Below are 23571 nucleotides of genomic sequence, written 5' to 3' on the forward strand. Positions count from 1 at the left end.
TATGACCTTTTTAATTATATTTTTCTCATATATCTTTTTAAATATTATGAATTTCAATTATTATAACCTATAAAATTTTTACTTAGTTTTCAACAATAACAACATGTATATCAGTGTATTCTTGCGAGTGAGATCTGGGAAGGATAGTGTATAGGCAACCTTGCTCCTATCTTGTTTTCGATAAATCTTCGGCTCAAATAAAGCACAATGATAACAAGTATTTTAATTATTTTAAATAGTTTTTAAATATATAAATTTTAGGGGGGGGGGAAGAGATTATTTTAGACCAAAAAATTTAAGGAAATACCAACATGAAAGACTCCTTTAATTCTTTTGTCTTTGTTTTAAATTTGTCCTTTTTTCGATATTAGTATACTTGACCAATTTCATTATTTTTTTTCTTAAAACAGAGAAAAGTTAAAATTATATTAACAAATATTTGAAACCTCCCCCCCCCCCCCCCTTACAAATGGAGGACCTCATTTCTTTATTTTCCTAAACAGTTATGAGGTGCATATCCACATCAAATAGAATTAAAACCAATTTTCCCTTTTAATGTTAAGGTGATTATTATTAATTACTATTTGCCATTAGAATAATTAGTTCATTTCAAAATTCAAAACAAACTTTTAATATAAGATTAATTTATCATAATGTTACAAAAATCTCTTCACAGAACCATTAAATTCGAATTTATCTCAAAAATACTTATATGAGATGCTATTGAATTTATTATAACTTCAAGTTACTTGTATTCAATTTTTTTACTAAGTAATATCAAAATATACAATTTTTTAAAAAGTGAATATCAAAAAAGAAAAAAGAAGTTGAGAAAAGAATAACAATAATTTATTTAGACTAGTAAATATTATGGAGAAAGGGGGAAATATAAAATTAATATGATATTAAACTACCAAATAAAATAAATATGTAACTATATATTGACTAAATTTAATTATATTACTAGTAAATTACATGAAATCGCTTTCAATTCCTTTATTCTTTCCAAAATTTCCCTTTTTTCATGTGTTAGAATTATGTATACTAGACCAAAAAAATTCCCTTTTTTTTCTTAAAAAGAGGAAAAGTCCATTAAATAAAATTTGAGAAAAAAAATTCACCTTTTTTCCTTTTAATACAAAAGGACCACTTCCTTATTTTCCTAAACAATTGTGATGTCATGTCTACATCAATTAAACTAATTTCTCTTTATAGATAGTTTAGGCAATCTAATATTAATTACTCCTATTGTTTTCCCTTAAATAGTAGACTTTTAATGTTATTTTTTAAAATTTTTAAAAAACTGCCAATATTATGAGATTTAATAAATCTATTTGTAAATTACTAAAATACCCTCACCAAACAATTAATTTCAAATTTATCTCGGGTAGACTTTTTATGTCATTTTTCTAAATTTAATAAATTGCCAATATTATGAGATTTAATAAATCTACCTGTGAAAATTACTAAAATACCCTCACCAAACAATTAATTTCAAATTTATCTCAAAACTACTTCCCATTACTGAGGCCACACAAGGGATGGGAAAAAAAGTCTTTTGCAAATATCGCACTTTTGATCTTCCTATTTTGTCCTTATAATTTAGATTTATTTGCATAAATGCCATGGATCTTGATAATTCCTTTGACTTTATTTGTACTAATTATTTTTTAAATACAGAAAGTGGAGTGTAAGTGGAGATATGATATGCTGTATTGAAGCACAGTGTATGGTGCATGTGGAATTATTTTTAAAAATGTGAGTTTAGTCCCTAAATTATTGGGTTTATTAAGACTCTAATCATATAGATAACTAGTACTTTGCATGGCCACTTGACTTTATAGGAATAAAAAAAACGTAAGATATTGACTAAAAATAATTTTGTATAGTAACATGACATTATCGTTTTTGTCAAAAGTATTGTATATTGGAAGGATGTTAAATAGTGAGATCAAGGTATAAGAACTATCATTGTTGTTGTTATTTATTTTTATAAAAACTTATTTATTTTTATTGATGGAGGAGACATTCAGTCTAATATAATCGTACTTAAGAAAAACAATTCAAGTGAAATTATAGAGGCATTTAGTTATTATCAGTAAAACATTCATTTGATAAGTAATTTAACACAAGATATAATGCATTCAACACCAATATATTCAGTGAAATCTCAATAAGTGGGATCTGAAAAAAGTAGAATGTATGCAGACCTTATTACTATCTCGAGGAAGTAGAGAAGCATTTCTGAAAGACCCTCGGTTCAAGTGTTTCAAACTCAAATAAAAGAAGAAGACAAGATATAGTTTATTCATTGAAGAAAAATGGAGAAACAAATGAAGATGGGAGGAAGAACATGCAAGAAATACGATAGTTGAATAGAAAGAAGATAGAAATATAACGCCTAACATAGCGATTATTTCTCTCTTTTGCTTTGAAAGAAACCCGAGAAGAAAAATCAATGAAGGGATTTATTGTCTATAAAATTTATATGTCTTTAAATATAATTTAGTACCGACAAAATTGTAAAAAAACATGTGGATACGGATCGGTTTCAAGCTTGGTCGATGAGTCCAATATGGATAATGCACTTGTAAAAATATCTAATAATAACCTCACAGTAAAGTCATATCTACCATGTTGTCAATTATCCGTTTTATCTAATTATTGTTATCATATAAGATTACTATTAGCCTGTTTGGATTGACTTATTTTTAAACGGCTTATAAATTGAAAACTGTTTATAAGTTAAAAAAAAAAAAATAGTTGCAGTTCAACTTCTTTTTTTTGACTTATAAGCTATTATCAACTTATAAACTGCTTAAAATAAGTTCATCCAAATAAATTCAACTATTTATTGGAGCTTATTTTAAGCACAAAATGACTTTAAGTTGACCAGCCAAACACTCAAAAAAAGCTGAAAACAGCTTATAAGCTATCCAAACGACCTCTATAATGATGTTTATTTTGAAATGACTATATAATTATAACCAAGTTTTCTATACGAATTTATATCAATGCATTTATCTCTTTTACTTCTCAATAGACCTTTTTAGAGAAACTATCCCACTTGACTTCAATAGTTAGGTTTTATGATATATCAATAAGTGTGAGAATATTTACGCAACTTTCCCATCATCAAAACATTTCATTATTGTTTGTCAATTCTCTTATCAAATCCTTTATTTATTTATTTTTGAAAATTAAAGTCGTAAAGTGAGATAAATTTAGGTCATCTTAATCTAAAGTTTTCGTAACAAGTACGCTTATAATATTTTGTATTGTGTATATCTAAGATGAATCAATTTTGACAACAACAATGAATAAAAACATATTCAGCATAATTTCACAAGTAAAGTTTAGAGAGAATAAAATGCCTGCTGACTTTACTTTTACAATAAAACCTCGATAAAGTAATATTCGATAAATTAATAATCTCGCTAAATGAATATTTTTCTCCGATTCCGACTTGGGCCAGTTATATTAAAGTAATATTTTCGCTAAATGCATTAGATAACAATTAAAAATAAAGTATTAAAGGCTCAAAAAAAATATAAAACAATAATTACTAGAATACATCAAGAATTTATATATATTTAATCAGTCGATAATACTAGACCAATAACTATTTCTTTTTAAAATATGATTTTATAGTTGGATTCTCTTTTTTATGCTCACATATTGCGTTTCTTATTTTATTGGTTAAAGATGATTTTTATACGCCTTTCAAATGATGAGAAGACATTATACTTGGATTATGATTTTTAAACATCTAGCTTTTTTCTTTTATAGATAACATAATTTTTTTTTCATATTCTATATACATGAATATAATTAGAAATATTAAACTTTATTAAATTTGTTTAGCTTCCTAGATTTAAATAATAAATATGCAAAGACTACACTTTTTAGTTTTCTAGATTTAAACTTTTGAAATTCTTAATTCAAATATTTTTTTTCATTTCTTATGGCACATACTGCAAAATACTCTCTAAAATAATAAATATTTATTTATCAATTAATAAATATTTTATGTATTTATCGATAAACTAATAATATCGATAAATGAATATTTTTTTTTCAATCCAAACATATGCATTTATAGAGGTTTTACTGTATCTTGAGAGATAAATAAGTTGTTTAAGATAAATTAATTTTGACATTTAAAAAAGTAACTTAACGGCACAGATTAGTTGTGATGACGGCTTATCATCGGTGTCGCAGCAGCGGATCAAAATCACAACGCATAAACCCAGCCTGACATTTAATGGCAATAATGTAATTTATCAAACAATCTAAGGGTAAAACAGGTAACAAACAAGAGGTGTCACTCGTCCACGTGTTAACTCTTTTCTTCTCACTGCCTCTTCTTGTCCATTTCTTAACCCGACCCGGTTCAACACCCCCTATATATACACAACCTCCTCCGATTATTCTCCCCGTGATCTTTCTCCCGTCGGCGAAAATTCCGACAACCTTTTTTCCGTTTTCCTTTTAGAATTCTCAAAGAGGAAAACGGAAACGGAAAATTGATTTTCTGTTTTTCGTTTCAATTTCAAGTTTTCATTTGTTTTGTGCATTTTCACCATGGAGGACTATGAAACTGTACTGATTGAACCTGATCAGGGATGGAAAACGGTGTCGTATCAGAAGAAGAACAAAAAACAGTCAGGTAAGTCGAAGCAGGAAGAGGAGGAGTTTTCCAGCAACTGGAACAACGGGGAGAGCTCCGGTGATGTTTTCCGATCGATCGAACAACATGCGGTGGAGAGAAGGAAGCGTATAGTTGAGTCTCAGAAGCTCTATGAAGCTGCTTCCGGTGAAAGTTCTGCCGTCATTGATAAAAACGAGCAGGATAGTGACGCGGAAGATGCCGCCGGTGGTGCAGTCGAGAATGACGGTGTCGTGGAGAAGAAGAGTAAGCCGAAGAAGGTGAAGAAACCTAAAGTTACTGTTGCTGAAGCTGCTTCAAAGATCGATAATTCTGATCTCGTTGTTTTTCTCGTTGATATATCGGTAAGTTGTGAATTTGAAATTATCTGATCTGTTTGTTTAATCGGTGATTCTGAATGTGTAATTGTGGAGTTCCTTTTTTGAAATTTGCAGACGTCGTTTGATAAGCAAGAAGATATACAGCTAATGCGATTTGCAGACTACTTTGGACGCGCATTTGCGAAAGTTAGTTCATCTCAGTTCCCATGGATGAAGATTCTTAGGGAGTCTTCAGTTGAGAAGATGGTTGATGTGAGTTTTTCTCTCTTTTTATTTTTATTTAAATTAGATTTGATTGAATTGTTAGATGCTTTAAATGTGCAAAAAGCTAAAGATTGAGTGTTTTTACTTTTGTTTTCAATATTTGTATCCTTCGCTGTTCCGGTCATGGAATATATGAAATAAATTAAAAAATGGATTTTTGTTCACCGAGATCAATGCAGTCAATTATGTATTTCTAGAAGTTGGTTAGCTACCTATCATTTTGTTCTAGGATTCTTCTGCTTCGAATCCTACTTGGGAGATTTGATTGATTTTGAATTCTTTAATTCAAAATAAAGGGGATCTTGTACTTTTGTTTACACTATTCTATTGTGATATAAAAACTAGAAAGTATATTATTCTGCAAGATTCTGTTTTTATAATTTCCGAATAGATTTTATATCAGTAGATGGATGTCCTTAAATTTATAGTGGGAATGCCTTACGTGTTATATAAAATGTTCTTGATCTTTAATTTGATAGTCTGAATGCTATGGCCTGCACATTTCAATTTTTGAGTAATCCATTTATTGTCTTATTGGTAATGCTGTTTCTTTTAATGTGTGAACTCTCTTGTTATTGAACAGATCCCTCTTTCTCAAATTTCTGAGGATGTTTATAAGACATCGGTTGACTGGCTTAACCAGCGATCATTTGATGCACTTGGTTCCTTTGTGTTATGGTCATTGGATAGCATTATTGCTGATCTTGTACAGCACGAAGGAGCTTCAAAGGGATCCAAAAGGGTGGTTCAGCAAGTATCTTCAAAATCTCAGGTAATACCATTCACTTTCTGTGGGTGCTTTGTCTTTTCTGCATGTTATTTGAGAGCCTTGTAACATGTGTAGTGTAACTTTAATGATTCAACTGCTGTTGTCTTTTTATGGTGAAAGAAGAAAGAATCAGTTGCATGTGTGTGATTGGAACAAAATGTGCGGTTAGCTTCCCTGTATATGTATATCCGGGTCTAATACAATCTTGAATTTGAATCCCTAACGAGTTAACATGACTAATTGGAATCCATCCATAATAAATGTGATAGTTAGTGGATTTTGTATTCTGTCCTTATCTAACTAAACCTTTCTACTTGTTAAAAACAATTCTAACTAAAATCTTTGTTAAGTGGTGCTCCCTAGTAGCTCATGTTTCTTTGGTCTAGGAGTTGCCTTATGTGGAGTGACATATCTGCCTACCTAGAAACCTTGATTTGCGTGTTTGCATTCAACCCTTGTGATAAGTTAGTCTGCAGACCTGTCGTTTATAAACAAAAGAAAATCAGTCTAGACACATTATTGAACTTCGAGTAACGTCACTTTACAAGTGCAGAAACATGAGCTTTTAATAGAAGTGTACTGATATAATGAGAGGTACACCTTTATGATTGTTGTCAGATTCAAGAAATATTTTATAAAAAAATAGAATGCTGCTTGCATAACCATTGTCTCCAGGGAAGGGGGTTGGAAAAGCTCAGTCTGCCTTTATTTCAAAACCATTGCAGTTTGTAGTTTTTTCCCTTTCATAGCTATACATTTGTGTCGTCATGGACTGGTTCTGCTACACCGTGTGATATGATTGTTTATTTAAATGATTTGGGGTTGTCTTGCAGCTATAAATTTTGTCTTTTCATGTCAATAGATCTTCTTTTTGGGCTAGAACAATAATCTGATCTATTCTTCTTGAGAAATTTGGTCAGTTATGTTAATTGCAGCACATTGTAAACAGTGTATTTACTTACTTTGTCTACATGTTCTCCATTCAACTTATTATCATATTCTCAAATTTGATGTCAGCCCAAAAATTTTGGAATATTTACCTTGATCATTGTGTACTTAAACCTTTCTTTTGGGAAATTCCTCTAACGTTCTTTCTGAACTTTCTAAATGAAACTTCAATGGAGAAGAAGCGTTTTAACTCATTGTTTGATGAATCTGAATAACTAATTTATTTATTTCCTCAGCTCTGTTTCCCAAGGATATACTAAGTGCAGTTTTACAATTGTTTGCATCTGCTTTCAACATAAGAAAAGGAAAATATCATGCCGATTTGCTATTGCTTATTAGAAGACTGGTTAAGTTGAACTTTATTCTGGGACAGCTTTATTCTTTTTTTTCCCCTTCCTTTTTTACTGTATATTAATCATTAAAAAATCTGCCAAGAATTGACAAACTTGGAAATTAAGGATCTCGATAGCTGATATTTGTGACTTTAAATGATAATGTAGTTGACATATGTCATTGAACTGCAGGTTGCCATGTTTGTGGTTCTAGCAATGGTATTGCGACGGAAACCTGATGTTTTAATCAGTCTCTTACCAATAATGAATGAAAATGGGAAATACCGAGGACAAGATAAGCTTCCAGTCATGATTTGGGCGATCACTCAGGTAAAAATTATCATTCATTCTAGATAATCTTTGGGATATTGCCATCATCTATCATTTCAATGCTCCCTCACTTATATCTGTCTCCTGTGCTAACTTCTCTCATTTCCTATAGGCTTGCCAAGGTGATTTAATCGTGGGATTGTTCATGTGGGTACATTTTATTTTACCATTGTTAAACAGTAAGTTGAACAGTAATCCCCAGTCGAGAGACTTAATCTTACAGTTGGCTGAGAGGTACATATATCTACTCTTTTTAAGCTTACTGAAAATGTGTTTGATCAGCTCGTCAAGTACTAATTTGGGTTCGCTGTTTTTTCAGAATTGTATCCATACCAAAAGCCCGTGCTATACTCATAAATGGTGCAGTAAGAAAGGGAGAACGTGTTGTGCCTCCATCAGCTCTTGAGGTTTTGATGAGGATCACCTTCCCAGCACCTTCTGCTCGAATTAAGGTGATTTTTACTGCTGTTATTATGCATTCCATCAATATTCTAATAAGTTGCTTCTGTATTAGAGTAGTTTGTGATGCTTGTTATGTTCAGGCCACTGAAAGGTTTGAAGCTGTCTATCCGACACTGAAAGAGGTAGCTCTTGTTGCTGCCCCTGGGAGCAAAGCAATGAAGCAGCTAACCCAGCGGATACTGCCTTTTGCTATCAAAGCCGTTGCAGAAGGTAAAGCAAAAGTTCGATTCTATGTTGACTCTGCAGCTCCTTTGTTTATGCTTCAGATTTGTTAGTGATTGCTTATACAGCTATATAGTCCTAAATATTACATGTTTTATAGGTGTTCCTTATCTATCAAAAGAAGCTACTGAGCTATCTATTTGGTGTTTCACTCAGAACCCTGACTGCTACAAACTGTGGGTAAGAAATCTTAGTTCTTGATTTTCTCTTTTCAAACTCGTCCTTTTTTTCCTTTTAAAATACTAGTGACAAGCTCTGTCATCTTTCCCTTGTGATTGTAACAGGACAATATTTATCTGGACAATGTTGAAGCAAGTCTAATAATAATAAAGAAGCTGTCTACAGAGTTCAAGGCGCATTCTGCAAAGGGACCTGGACTTGATCCATTGAAAGTGACCTTAAACTGTATCAAACTTAAGGTATGTTAATCTTTCTGTAGTTGAACATACCAGAATAATATCTATTGAACAAAAGATGAAGTCTATCAAGTTTTACAAGTTATTGGTTACTCTTGTTATAGGCCTGTTTCAGTTGAAAAGGTAATTATGGCTCAGTTTCCCTTTTGGAATTTTGTTTTTGGTGGGGCGGGGGCATTACCCACAAGGCCAGATATCATTGTTCTTCTTTCCACGTTTATAGCAATATTGTATTATTTCTGTGTTTATCCTTCAGTCACTAATTGGCATACCTTAAGGGATGTGTGGTGTCTTTGGCATGAACTATGATACATGAGAGTTCTCATAATAATCTTTCCGAATTAATCAATCAAAAACAATCAATCCATAATATATGAAGTAATACGCTGTTACTAATTCAGCTAATTTCTTTTTCTTTATGATACTGTAGAGTGAGAAGGCATTGGCCAGTGTGGATAATGCTGCCCGTCAAGCGTCCTTGAAGGAAGTGCAGAAGTACTGCAAGATACTACTTGGACGGTTATCCAATGGTAACAGATGTATGAAGGCTTTCCTTGTTATCGGTCTCACAATGGCTGTGGGTGCTGCTTTTGTCTCTAAGAACTTGCAGTCCAAGGATGCCAAGAAACTGTTGGCAGATCACTACCATGACTTGCAGTCCCTGGATCTCAAGAAACTGTTGGCAGATCTCTCCAACGACGTGCAGTCCCTTGATTTCAAGAAAGTGTTATCAGATTTCAACTTGGCTTGAAATTTCCCCTCATTTAGAGGGTTGTAAGTCAAATCATCTTTGTTATCTGTCTAAATTATGTCCCGGCACAGAGAAGCTTGCACAGCCCACAACAAAATGGGTAGAGATTGAGTTGTTGTTTTAGAAAGGAAAAAAATAAAAATAGGTACAGTAGATATGATGCCGAAGTTCTTGGCCTCAGTTTACAGTGTTTGTGTTTGTTTAGTTTTTTTATGAAACAGAACTATTTAAGTAATCGAGTTTCGTTAGCTGAATTATGCTTGGTTCTCTCTTTTGAAATGGTTTATATATATATGGAAGGAATTGTAAGATATGGCTATGGTTGAATAGCTTTCCCTTGACTTTGGTCTATATTAGCTGCAGGTGTGGTCGGAAATTACACCCATCGACCTTGAAGATGGATGGTCTTGAACATTTTACTCCTACTTGGCTTCAGGTGCAAACCTTCCAAGGTCAAAAGTCAAAATTTATTAAACGTGAAATTTTGCTCGTAGGGTAAACGGGGTCAAAAGTTGACCACCCACCTCTAACGCCATGCAATCATCAACAATCCTGCAAGCAAAAGTTGGACCATGCTAGAGAATGGTAGTACTCTGATGATGAAGTTTTGATCAACTATGAAGAGACTACAGGGGCTAGTCTTTAAATCATTTACTGACAGTAATAGGTTAGGGTCAAGTTACTTGTGTTGAAATGAGTGAGATTGAAATTGACTAAAAATTGAATCATAATTCAACTCGTCTGATTCTTACGAACTTCTAATTTTTTTTTATTTTATAATTTGTTCAAGTAGCTAATACAATCTTTTCTTATATTATAATTTATAATTATACACAACATATCAAATAAAAAATTACTGTATCTTTTTAAAAATATTTTGACTATTTTTCATAGATTAACTTGAATTATATATTAGTGTAATTTTTAATTATGCTGATGAAGCGGGTCAAAATATATTGAGTTGGCAGTGATGGAAATGGGGTGGGGGTGGAAGGATTGAAATATCACTTATGAACCTTTTTTAATTAAGCATGTTACTTAATTGTTTTTATAGTTTATTTAATTAAGAAGATATATGCGTACGTACTGATGCATTTTGCTTCTGAAAGTATCATATTATATTCACCTCGTTATAATGATTGCTAAAGATCAAGATATGACTTTAGAGATACTAAATGATACGTAAAAGGGCATATTATTGAAAATATTATTGAAAATACGATTAAGTAATAATTAAAAATATATTCTTTATAACAACTAATTTTTTTAAAGATAAAATTACTGTACAAGCCTCTTATAGCAACAATGTGATAATTATCAAATTAACCTTAATTACCATCATTAATATGATAAGGGTTAGGTCTGCGTATACTCTATCCTCTCCAGACCTCACATAATGGGACTATACTGGATTTGTTGTTGTTGTTGTAATAATATCATATATAGAAATTCGTGCAAGGAAATAATGAATTTACTTGAATTCATAGAGCGTCCATTCCATGATGATCGATTGTAGATTTATAGTCTAACGTAAATATCAAATACAAATAAGTATTTACCATCTACATGAGCTACTATATATATTCAACATATACTGATCATGTAATAAATGTATCAACATGGTTTCCCTTTATTTCATAAGGCATGACGTCCGTACAGTGCATGTAGTTTATAATAATTAGTTAACAATGCACGTTATCAACTTCTACTTGTATTATATAAGTAGGTGATATATATATTTTTCTTTTTTATTCATCAAATTCAAACTCGAAATATCTGATTAGATACATAAAAATTCTATTAATCTCATCCTAAAATATTATTAATAATCACTGATAGTTTCTTTTTCTTCGATATTCAATATCTGCTTTAGGACCCGGCTAATTTAAACATATGCCGCCTAAACTTATAAAAGGGAAAGACACTCCCTATTTTTTTTAAAAATTCGTTTTCAACACTCAAATCCGAACCTTTCTAATTAAACGTAAAGGACATTTGTTTTTCCGAAAATACATCCTACTCTTGGATGCGCACCAGAGACGTATCCAGGATTTTGAGAGTATGAGTGCACTATTGTGAAAAGATAAATCTAAGATATAAATTTTGATCCGTTTAGCTTTTAGGTTCTTAACACTAAACCCGTTACGGTGCTAAAAAAACACTAGTAATTTCCAATGTGACACACTAAAATTTTTGAAAGATTAAAACAAAAAATCAAAAGAAAAAATAATTGAAACGCCTTACCGATAACCACTTGGACAGATGTTACTAAACTTTAGAAAGAGAAAAAACAAAATACATATAAGATTTAAATTTCTAACCCCACTTAGAGAAGTGCAACCAAGCATCATCGCGTTATATGATACTTTGAATATGGATTCACCCATATAAATTGAAGTATTTTAAAAAAAAAATATAACACTATTATATACGATCTAGGGATAGGAGCATGGATTCACGTAAACCCACGGAACTCCCTAGATACGCCTCTGATGCGCACTAAATAAAGTTCATGTACAATAGTTCGCGATTCTGATCAGAAATATAAATCGCACTATACAAACTCGGTGTGATGAGCTCAATTAAAAAAAAAAAAACATTGCAGGCTGGGAGGATTAATTCCTAATATCCCTTATGTGATACGTACCACTTGTTGCACCCTAATTACAGATATTATAAAAAGCATTTATCTCATATATATAATTTTTTATGATCGATAGAAAAAATAAAAACAAAAAAAAGACTCAATGCCTAAGGCCATGTTACCTCATGTGACCACTAGGATTTATTTTTTTTCTTTTATTTTGTCCATATAATCACTGCATGTGATGAGTATTTAAAGTCAATGAATTAGTTTAAAACAGATCTATCTGTTTTCCAATATATAATTACTTTTTTAACAGAGTTATTCCAATTTTTACTAAATTTGGATTCGCATTAAAAAACTTTATATTAGAATAAAATATTTCTATTTCATATCCAGAGGAACGATCCCAAAATCTCTGATTAAAAAGAAATGAGTATTTACTACTTATTTAGACAAATATATTTAGTAAGAACGAGATGTATTTTCGTAAGTAGATTTTCATTTCTCCTTGTTTTCTTACTCTTAAAAGATAAGCTTCTTAGGCAATCACTTTCAAAAATTAATTCAATTCCTTTTTAGGAAATTCTTCATTTTCAAAAGTCCAATAAATTTTTATTTATTTACTACTCCTAAGATAATTATTATTGAAGAGTATAATAAGATGATTAGAATATCTTCGTCCTTAATCTAATATCTTGAGTTCAAATTCTGACACTTTTGATAGAAAACATTTTTCACTCTTTTGATACATCTATTCGATCAATATAAACTTCAAAATATGGAATATATTTTTTTATCTCAATTTATACGATTCACTTTCCTTTTTAGTTAATGATATATTTTTATATTTAATAATAATTTAATTTTAAAATATTTATTTTATCTTTAATACAATAATTTATAAAAACATAAATATATAATACTTATTTTAAATTATAAATTTTAAAAATATTTATTTATTTTTTAAAAATTATATTAAGTCAAACTACATCGAAGAGAATAATAATTAAATTGAAAATAAAGTAATTATAGGACTTTAATTTAGACAAATATCAATCATTTTTTTGGCATTATTGAGAAAAAAGAGAAAGGAAACAACAGAAAAGTGCATTTTTTTTGTCTTGAAATTTCAAGATCCAAGAAAACTTCTCAACTATAACATGTTAGATAAAGTTGACCAATTTTTTATTTTTTTTAAATCCAAACAAAAAATAAAAACAAAACAAAACAAAATTTATAATTCACCGCAAACACGGCGTTATCACCGCTAACTTTTTTCATAATTATCAATCAACTAAATGGACTTTTCTTGTGAATTGGTCCCATTTTTACGCCCTAATATTCGCCCACTTGATTTCCCCCCCCCCCCCCTTTTACTACCTTAATTTAATAGAGATAATTACATTTTTAGTCCTTTTAATAAATTATAATTATAGCCTTCAAGTAAATAAAATATGTTTTTAGTCACTTTATATTGTTTGTGATTGAGTTGAGGGTCTATCGAAGACGATTTTTTTATTTTTTAAAATATAAATAAATTTGTGTATATATTATTCTTTCTAAACCCTACTTATAGCATTACATGATATGTATTGTTGTTATTTTATAATGAAAGTATGTGATGTTAAGATTATTTTTAGAATTATATATCCTCAAAAATGGAGTACTGACATTATAAAGTTGATGTAATACAACAATGATGGAGTAGTTTACCATTAACTTCTTCTGTTTTAATTTATGTGATGATATTTTATTGGATATCTAGTGTAGAAATAAAATGAAGATTTTTAAAATTAGTGGTTTAAAAATTAATTAATTAAGAGGTAAAATGAGAAATTTAAAAATAAAATTGTTAATAAATATAGAAAGATGTCATTTTTCTACAACTATAATTATAAAGATAAAAGTGTCACATAAATCAGGATAAAAAGAGTATAATTTGTTAAATTTGTAAAGATTCACATTTAAAGGGATCAAAAATACACGTATCTATTAATTGAAGGTTACATGTACTTAAAAAAAAATCATCAGAACCAAAATCAGAATTTGTGTTTTTTTGAGGGACTAAAAGTGTTAATATTCCAAATTAAAATAACTCTATAAATATTCTCACTTCATTGTTCTACTTCCTCCAAATATTTCCATTCTTCTTCTTCTTCTTAGGTATAATATATAATATAGTAATTTAAGTTCCATTTGAAGAGAAGAAAAATGGCAAAGAGTGGGTACAATGCTAGCTTATTGCTGCTTCTCTCAATGTTCTTGATTTTGCTCACTTTCTCCAATGTGGTTGAGGTAAATATTCATGATTTTAATTCGTGGCGAAGTTAAAAATTTCGATAAGCATATTTATGATATTCAATGTATTGAAGTAATTTTTGACTTAAATGCACGTTAGTTTTTTAATATATATAATGTAACTTTCAAATAAAGAGTGTTCGACTGGTCAGTTGATTAATCATTAGATAAAAATATAATGTACTTACCTTTTTTTTTTTTGGACAAACCCTTTTAATTTTATTTGTCTTTTTCTTCATTTTTTGCAGGGTTACAACAGGCTCCGTCCAGCAGGTATATATATATATATATATATTTACTCCTTTTAATTTATAATGTTTGTTTATTCCGCTCCTTATAAAGATACTTAAAAATTTATAATTTCAAAAAATAAATTTAAAGGACATTTTAGTCATTGTAGCAAAAATTAATTTTTCACATCACTGGCTTATTATTAATTTTAGAACTTATATACATAAATAATCTATTTCAACTTTCAACACTAAATGCTTATAAACTGTTTTTAGTCATCAAAGACAAATATGATTTAAAGTTTTGACTGTAGGTGAAAACATACTTACCATTTTGGCTCGAATAATACTGAACATTTTACCTAAGGAGGAGCAATAATTTCGTACACAATCACTCATCACTCCATCTATTAAAATATGACAAATAAAAAGAAATCACATATTCCTAATTACATTTTTTTTTTGTTTTAATATATGGTGTGTTTGATGTATTATATAGATTGCAAGCCAAGATGTACTTATAGATGCTCAGCAACATCACACAAGAAGCCATGTATGTTCTTTTGTCAAAAATGTTGTGCAACATGTTTATGTGTTCCTAAAGGAGTTTATGGCAACAAACAATCATGCCCTTGTTACAACAACTGGAAGACTCAAGAAGGAAAACCTAAATGCCCTTAATTAAAATATTAATTATGGAAATTAATCTTTTTTCCAATAATTAATGGAAAAGATTAAGAGAGTACTATGGTCATATTGTGTTTTGTATTGCATTAATTTAACTTCTATTTTGGAGTACTTTTGATGTAATGTTTTAAGCATTTTGTATTTCTCTACTTATGTTATAATGTTGTCAGCGTCTAAGATGAGTTGTAGTACTGGAGCGATATATGAATCGTATATTAGGATTCATATAGCAATTTGCTTGGAGTTGAAGTGTTATTGTAATCTTTCTTTTTTATGACGAGAATATACTTTTATCTTTTTGATAAATTCTTTTTTTCCATTATTTTTGAGCATTTTCTATTTCTCTCCTTTATTGTTATCGAAATCTAAGAGGAGTACTTCTAATACGTAGAGCAATATGGTTAGTGAAGATTCATATTAGCTAGCTAATTTGAAATTGTTTTAGATTGAATGTGTTGGTTCTTTTTTCATCTAACAAGGTTTTAACTATTTATGATTTGTTACCCCAAAAAAATACGCTAACAAGAGATTTCGGGTTCGAGCTTTACTAAATATTAGGTCGTCTTTTGTTTGTTAGAGAAAACTTTATTTTACAATATGAATTTTTTAATACAAATTTAAATTTAATCAGACTTCAATATAAATACCAAATATCAAATAATAAATAAAAAATAATAATCTAGTTTTACTAAATTATTACGGTTGATAGTTGGCATAGTTGTGAAAAGGGCTAAATATGCAGTATCCAATTTTAAAAAATAACTTATTGCAATAAAAGAAATACATTGAGACATTAAAGGTCATCATTGAATCGAATATATATTCCAAACTTAATTAGTAATACTTGATAGCACAATCATCACACTAATCACAATAATAATGCCCCAATTTCAAGCAAGATGGATCCTCAATATTAGGGGCCGTTCAAAATTGAATTGAAATTGGTAACTCGAATCGAAAAAAAGTTATTAAATTATCAGTAAGAGGTTATTAGTTTAGCGGTTTCGGTAACGATTTTAATTTTTTTTATTATCGAATTGTCGGATCTTAATGGTTTGAGGTTTTTCTTTAACGAATAATTAACTGATAACCAGATAGTAGATTAATAAAATATATTTATATCATTCGGTATATAAAGTTTTTGTTTTAGGGTTTAGTTTCATACTTTTATTTCTGTCTGTCTCAAATTCTTGATTGTTCTATAATGTGCCAGTGTTTACTTTTGAGCAAAATGCTATCTGTCAACTCATGTACATAGTTTATTTGGTTTGTCACCTTATTTCTAAGTGATTTTCAATAAAAAATGTGTTAACTCTTAACAGTTAAATCGAGAACCGATTCAATAATGATCAATAACCGATAAACCAATATCTTAATAGTTCTATAATAATTTAGCATATCTACAAATTGATAGCCGATAAATCGAATCGATAAACTTCAAAACCTAACCAAATCAACCAATATGCAACCCTAATCCTCTATATCTATATCAATCGTCACTTCATTTAAGTTTATTAGTTACAAATTGACTAAATTTACAAACTATATGTAGTATGTGCACTTTTAATTCCTTTACTTATAAATGGTCTTAATTTTTCAAAATCATTAAATGCTTAATTAATAATGTGTTATGTTTAACTTGTATTCTCTATATTAAGGTAATGTACTTCAAAAAATAGTGCAAGTATACTTTCTTCGGTCCACTTTAATTGTCGCGCTTACAAAAGATAACTAGTCCAAAATAGTTGTCATTTTTTTAATTCACCTATACTGTGATTATTTTTTATGTATTGTTTAGTTATATTAAAAATATCATGTGTTGCATCTCTATTTATTTTTAAAATGTATATAAAATACTCTTCAGTCTTTACAAATATGCAAGAAAGGACGTGAAAAATATTTTGAGAGATAATTGTTTCTTTAATCATATTAATACATGTATTGTAAACCCATACATTGCTAATACTATACATTAATTATACATAGCATATTAATCAAGTAAATCGTATAACTAATATATAAGTAGGTTGAAAAAAGTACCAAATAAGATATTAATAACACACAATGCTATTAGATGTATTATTTTTTCTAATACATCGTACCAAATGACCCCTAATGTTGTGAGAAGGAGAACACTTTTAAATTGAGATTAAAGAATAAATAAGAATAATTTTGTTAAATTAATCTTTTTTTTTGGTTTTATTTTTTATTTTTTATTTTCTCCTCACTTTCTTTGGATTCTCCTCTTCTCTAGCCATTACAAAATGGCAACCCATTTCTTTAATGTCTCTGGTGGATTGAAAGAATGTTGAATCATTTTGCCATTTGATAAACAAATTGAATACCCAATTGAGAATACAACCAGGTAATTTGCTTGTCTAACCCCTTTAGTTTCTTCCAAAATATCAATTTCAAATGTAAAAATCAAATCTTGGAGCCTTTTTCTATCTGGGTTTTGGAGTTAAAAATCAAATCTTGGAGCCTTTCTTTTTCTATCTGGGTTTTGGTGAAAAAAACAAATCTTGGAGCCTTTTTCTATCTGGGTTTTGGAGATAGAAACCAGTTAACTTAATTGGTTAGACTATATGTAATTTGTAACATTAACGATTTGATTTTTACCAATTTTGTGATATCAGATGGCAGATTGTTATTGGATCACTTTCTTGGTAGTTCTATTTTGTCTTTTTGGAGCTTTTGATGCTAGTGCTGGAGATGCTGATCCTTTGTACAGGTAAAAAATTCTGATAACTTTACCTTATGCTTAATATTTTGTGAGAGATTTTCCATTTTCTACTTATGATTTTAGTAGTTTAGGCCACAAGTGGAAAGATATAATATAGATTGATTTGAACTGATTTGGAATCACAATTTACATGTATTATAGAAGAAGCACTAAGAAAGTCAATGGTATGTACAAGTGAGCAAAATTCAAGAACCTATGGATGAATCCCATTCTAATTTTGTAGGATTGTAAGAGACTAAGTATGGACTCGATTTCGTTCACGATTACCTCTTTACACCAAAAAATGAAACAAAGGTGTGCAGTTGAACTTGATCTGTTGAATTGAGTTAGCTTTGTCTTCGAAGCATCTAGTATTCCTTTTCTTTCCACACGGTCCACCAAATGCATGTTAGAAATGGTATACCGTCAGATTGTCTTCTATTTCTTCTTTCTCTTTTTGTAGTATAATTGCAGCAAATGTGTGGAGTTTTTGGGCATCCAGGGACGGATATAGTGTGTAGCTTTTGGGTTGATCTGAATCCAGTAGCTTTGGTTTGAACCCTGTATATGTGTTAAAAAAATCCACAAGATAAGTACAACTAGTAGATTTTGAACCCCGTAAATTAAATGGGATGGTAGAAGTCGGAACTCGAACCCAAAATATTCAAATCCTAGATTCGCCTCTATGGCCATCACCTCTCCAAGATCCACTATGTTGAGAAATAGATGTCAAAGCTGACAGTCACCTTACAATGAATGAACAGATGGCTCATACTTTCCAATTCAATCCCACCAGGTTAACACCTGCTGCTTAACTTGAAACACCTTCTTTGAAGATGTTCCTGTGTTAGACATGCTTCTTTGGCCACCAACCATGAGAAATAAGCTAAAAGGAGTTTGTGTTTCCGGATCGTGAATTCAAGGCCAATGGTTGTTGTCTGTTCCAGCTTGTGTCTAAGCTCTGTAGCGGGACATAACAGTAAAGATGCCATTATTGTGAGATTTACATATCATTCTGACAGAATTACTGTTGAAGTTTTGGAAAGGTCCCGTTCAACTGCGGTAACATTAACTTGTGGGAATCCTTTTCAGTGCTCTTTCGATACTTCTTTTCGCCATATAGTTCGTTTTGGAAAAGATTCGACCTTTTTCATACCTAAATGGCATCATTGAGGAAGGACCTGGTTAGCGTCTTCAAGAATGATATACATTAGTCTACTCGGGAGATTGGATCGACTAGGTTCCCAGTTAGAGTGTTTTAAGGTTTCATCATATCAATTAACTATGTGTCAGTCCCAATTAGTTAGGGTCGCCTATATGAATTATATGCATCTATTTCGTTCTTCAGGCTCCATTTCTTTCCAATACTAAATTGTCTTTGAGCAAATTAGGGGTTCTCTAAAACTAGAGGTGCGTTAGTCTCATACTTATGTGAACATGGATTTACAAGTCTCTGATTAGAATAAAATGACTCATTACAAACAAAAGATGTAATGTAAGCGTAACAACAACCACTACGATTTAATACCAAGAACTTGGTATAACTTGTATAGAAGGTTTGCCACCCTTCTGTAATCTTGTGTTACTTCACATCAATCTTAGCATCCATTTTTCATACAGCATCCATCTTTAAAGGTCCAACAATCACAATTTCAATACATTATTTGTCTTCAATCGATCTATAGAACTAGCCTCTTACACAACTTAGAGAAATTCCTTTTATTTTATTATTAATTTGAAATATTTACAATGACATAAGTTATACCTAATCACAACTTTGCAAACATTATTTTTTAGTAGAGGGAAGGAAAATGCACTTATTATTATATGCACATTCTCTTATCGGAATGCCAAAGTAGTGGTACTATCTGATTGTACCTAATCACGATTATGCAAAATTAAAAAAATTGGGGCCTATAGAGCTGGTTAGTTGGGTTGGGGGGTGGGGTGGGGTGGGGAGAATAGGGAGCAAAGTTGCAAGCGTTTAGATAGACCTGAAAAATGAAAGTAATGAAAACTGTAGTTGGAGGAGGTGAGAGATATTTAGCCTGGGAGATTGAGGAAAATGTTAGGGACGGGAAAAAGAGTAGGAAGAGCATCAAGTTCTTGGTGTTAAAGGTCGAAGGAGTGAAGACACTGGATTAAGCTCTCTCCAGTTTCTAGAAATATTATATGGACAACTACTGATAGTTATATAAGTTGCAAAGGTTGTGAAGGAAACTGTGTGCTAATTTTAGTTTCTAATCATGGAATATATTTCTATTTTAGAGAAACTAGGAAGGGTAGGATGGTGATTCTATTTTTCAACTTAAAATGCTGAAATACCAGATGTTTTGGTAAAGCATCACCTGTGCTTTATGTGAGGAGCTAGACACATTATAGTAAAACTAACTATACAAAAAAGGAACCATCATACTATTTTTTCTCTGACATAAGCTGAAAACGACACTGTATATTGGTCTCTTTTCTAAAATAAGGACACTGTTTATTGGTCTTATGTGATTATAGCTTTTTTTGTCATCCATGAAAATTTTGGTGTAAGCTCATTTATCCAGAGATTGAAAGGAAATAAAAGAAAAAAAATGAGGTCCTTTCATATAAAAACAGTTCATCACGTGGGATATTGTGAATGATTGCGGCAAACTGCTCTTTTTTGTTTCTACATCAATTCAGAAAAGTTCTACTTCCTTTTCTCCTGCACAACAATCTGACTTGATATTTTTGAAATATCATTTCCATGATTTAGGGATTGTTTTGGCCAATGTAAAGAGACCGGATGTGCTGGAGAAACATGCTTCGCGCATTGCAATACTCCTTTAAATGGTTCTTCTTCTGACGACAACTGGTACTTGAAAGAGCCTCTATACCTGTGGTTGAAACAAGCGAATTGCCTAAGTGATTGCCAGTATCACTGCATGCTTCAAAGAGAAAAAGAACGAGCAACACATGGGTTTGGGCCTGTGAAATATCATGGGAAATGGCCATTCAAACGCGTGTTTGGGCTTCAGGTATGTTAATTAATGGCCCCGTCCTAAGTTCCAACAGCTTCAAGAAAGGTTCTCTCATTTATGTATTTATATATATACAGTATTAATCTGGAGTAACATCTTAATCTCGCAGGAGCCTGTGTCTGTTGCTTTCTCTGCACTTAACCTTGCAATGCATCTCCATGGATGGGTGTCCTTTTTCACGCTTATTTACTACAAGTTACGATCAAATGCCGATGAGACGACCTGCTACAATTACACTATTTTGTGGCACATTTACGCGTTCTTCTCTATAAACTCATGGTTATGGAGTGCTATCTTCCACGGTCGGTAAGTTTATGCTTCGGCAGTGTTGATAATGCTGATTTTGATTTCCTAACTTTACCAATGTAGTGTTTAGGCTTTTATTTTTTATCGTATGTGGTTGGAATTTGTTGGCAGTGTCTGCCTATCCCGCTTGACGTTTATCTATTTTCTTGCAATATTAGTTCAGCATACCAATTAAATTGTCTTGACTTGTTTTCGTTTATTTATTGTAGAGACATGGATTTTACAGAAAAGCTGGACTACTCATCTGCTGTGGCATTACTTGGATTTTCACTGATTGTATCAGTACTAAGAAGTTTCAGTGTAAAGAATGAGGTTACGAGAGTTCTGGTTGCTGCTCCATTGCTTGCCTTTACTGTCACTCACATATTGTACCTGAACAACTACCAAATGGACTATGGTAATTTAATTGTCTCTCTTTTTAAATTTACAACAAATTGACGCAGGCCTTGATAATAGGATATTGAGTTTATTTTTGAAAAAACAAGCACCAAATAGTTTTAAACTCAAGTAGGAAAGAATAACAACAACAACAACAACAACCCAGTGAAATCCCACAACGTGGGGTCTGGAAGTAGGAAAGAATACAATGTAATATTGATTTTGGGTCAAGTTATTTGCATTTTGGTGTACAAGTTGATCATAATTGCCGACAGGGAATCTTTGTAACTTAGTTGGTTGGCTACCTGAACTTTCACCTTGTTGGTAAGGGTTCGATTCCCCACCTTGTAATCCCCTCCCCATTTCCCCTTCCCCTACCCCCTTTTTTTATTTTTTGAAAGATCATAATTGCTGACTCTCGAAGTCATGTGCGGTAGCAATACCAAATCAATACGACTAGTAGTCGGGTCCTGAACTAAGCCTTGGAAATCGTAATGCCATAATGTTTTTCAAAATCCTTCTGATCATTATCATTATCCTACTGCAATAATTTGTGCTAACACGAATGCCTTGTAGTGGTGATTCCACCCGAAAGGTCCTTATATGATCCTTACGGCTCTCGGCTATTCTTGTTTGTTCATGATTTGTGTCTCAGAAAGGGTTGGACAGTGTAGGAAGCTATTCTTCATAATCGTGACTTACTTTCTGGTGTTTATATATCTGATGATAATTACTGTGATAATTTCTCAGGATGGAACATGAAAGTTTGTGTTGTGATAGCTGTTTCTCAACTTCTAATTTGGTCAATCTGGGCTGGAATAAGCCATCATCCTTCCCGGTGGAAGTTATGGACGGTGGTTATTGGAGGTGGCCTCGCTATGCTCTTAGAGATCTATGACTTCCCTCCATATCAAGGACTCGTAGATGCTCATGCACTTTGGCATGCCACCACAATCCCGCTGACCTATATGTGGTGGAGTTTCATCAAGGATGACGCGAAGTTTGGAACTTCAAACTTGAGTAAAAAAGACAAGTAGTGTTTTCGACAGGGTTTATATCGATCAGTTTTGACATGGAGAGCTATAGCAAGTACTCAATAGTAACTCCTTTTATGTTCCTTCTTGCAAGTAGAGGATGCTTGATGTGTTGGAAAAACTAAAAATCGAGATTTTCAGCCAATAGAAGAGTGTGTCGATATTGCCCAAAGGCAGATTCGGGATTTTGATTTGGTGGGTTCAACCTTTAGATTATATTGTAATGTTATAGTTGAAGTGTTGACATTATTCATTTCATCACATGATTTGCAACATTTTCTTGTTTGTTGGGAATCATAAACTAGTTAGAACTGATTCTGATTTATGTTCTTTGACAACAATACTTGTGCCATGTACACATTTGCTATTGTGTTGGATTTTCACATGCTTGCAACTCACATTTCTTGAAATTGTTCACAAATTAACAAACCGAAAAATTTATTTAGCCAGGACCACACAGACAAATCTAGTCTGGGCAACCGAATTTAGACCTCGTTTGGTAGAATGTATTAGAAAATCTAAAACATGTATTAAATATGGTATTTTCCTTAATTATTTATTTGGTAGGATTTTCAGTCTTATATATTACTAATACATGTATTAGTTATACATCGAATCCAAAAAAATTGAGAGCTATCATAAAGCTTTATGTCGGCTGTGGAAAAATTGGATGCTATCATAAAGCTTTGTATCAGTTAAGTTCACGAGTTGGGGATAAGCGGACTCGAACAACTAACATCTTCCACAGAGTAAACTATCGCCTCTCAGGTCCCTGACTAATTCTAACATAGAGGTTAGCGATAGACAATAACAACCCCCAAACACAACATAAAAC

The 23571-nt window shown here is 31.4% G+C and overlaps 3 protein-coding genes across 3 annotated transcripts; all 3 read left to right on the plus strand.

The window, feature by feature from the left end:
* Positions 1-4430: 4430 nt before the first annotated feature.
* Positions 4431-9794, plus strand: LOC129896974 (uncharacterized). The gene is made up of 10 exons (XM_055972981.1): positions 4431-5013; positions 5104-5241; positions 5837-6025; positions 7495-7632; positions 7745-7866; positions 7952-8084; positions 8175-8304; positions 8417-8496; positions 8601-8735; positions 9163-9794. Exons 1-10 carry the CDS (start codon positions 4585-4587, stop codon positions 9481-9483), a joined length of 1815 nt encoding a protein of 604 aa, XP_055828956.1. The 5' UTR covers positions 4431-4584; the 3' UTR covers positions 9484-9794.
* A 4407-nt stretch (positions 9795-14201) lies between these two features.
* On the plus strand, positions 14202-15588 carry LOC129896981 (protein RSI-1). Its single transcript, XM_055972992.1, has 3 exons — positions 14202-14365; positions 14617-14641; positions 15098-15588. The coding sequence occupies exons 1-3, from the start codon at positions 14282-14284 to the stop codon at positions 15277-15279; spliced, it is 291 nt and encodes a 96-aa protein (XP_055828967.1). The 5' UTR covers positions 14202-14281; the 3' UTR covers positions 15280-15588.
* A 1742-nt stretch (positions 15589-17330) lies between these two features.
* On the plus strand, positions 17331-23134 carry LOC129896988 (uncharacterized). Its single transcript, XM_055972999.1, has 6 exons — positions 17331-17650; positions 17922-18016; positions 20754-21015; positions 21128-21324; positions 21534-21721; positions 22453-23134. The coding sequence occupies exons 2-6, from the start codon at positions 17922-17924 to the stop codon at positions 22737-22739; spliced, it is 1029 nt and encodes a 342-aa protein (XP_055828974.1). The 5' UTR covers positions 17331-17650; the 3' UTR covers positions 22740-23134.
* Positions 23135-23571: the final 437 nt, after the last annotated feature.

The sequence above is a fragment of the Solanum dulcamara genome, chromosome 1, assembly GCF_947179165.1.
Source record: "Solanum dulcamara chromosome 1, daSolDulc1.2, whole genome shotgun sequence".
Taxonomy (NCBI): Eukaryota; Viridiplantae; Streptophyta; class Magnoliopsida; order Solanales; family Solanaceae; genus Solanum; species Solanum dulcamara.

Coding starts and splice junctions, on each gene's coding strand:
- LOC129896974 (XM_055972981.1), top strand. CDS start 4,585: ATGGAGGACTATGAAACTGTACTGATTGAACCTGATCAGGGATGGAAA. Junction 7,633..7,744: donor TGATTTGGGCGATCACTCAG/GTAAAAATTATC, acceptor CATTTCCTATAG/GCTTGCCAAGGTGATTTAAT. Junction 8,736..9,162: donor TAAACTGTATCAAACTTAAG/GTATGTTAATCT, acceptor ATGATACTGTAG/AGTGAGAAGGCATTGGCCAG.
- LOC129896981 (XM_055972992.1), top strand. CDS start 14,282: ATGGCAAAGAGTGGGTACAATGCTAGCTTATTGCTGCTTCTCTCAATG. Junction 14,366..14,616: donor CTTTCTCCAATGTGGTTGAG/GTAAATATTCAT, acceptor CATTTTTTGCAG/GGTTACAACAGGCTCCGTCC. Junction 14,642..15,097: donor CAACAGGCTCCGTCCAGCAG/GTATATATATAT, acceptor TGTATTATATAG/ATTGCAAGCCAAGATGTACT.
- LOC129896988 (XM_055972999.1), top strand. CDS start 17,922: ATGGCAGATTGTTATTGGATCACTTTCTTGGTAGTTCTATTTTGTCTT. Junction 18,017..20,753: donor GATGCTGATCCTTTGTACAG/GTAAAAAATTCT, acceptor TCCATGATTTAG/GGATTGTTTTGGCCAATGTA. Junction 21,016..21,127: donor AACGCGTGTTTGGGCTTCAG/GTATGTTAATTA, acceptor TTAATCTCGCAG/GAGCCTGTGTCTGTTGCTTT.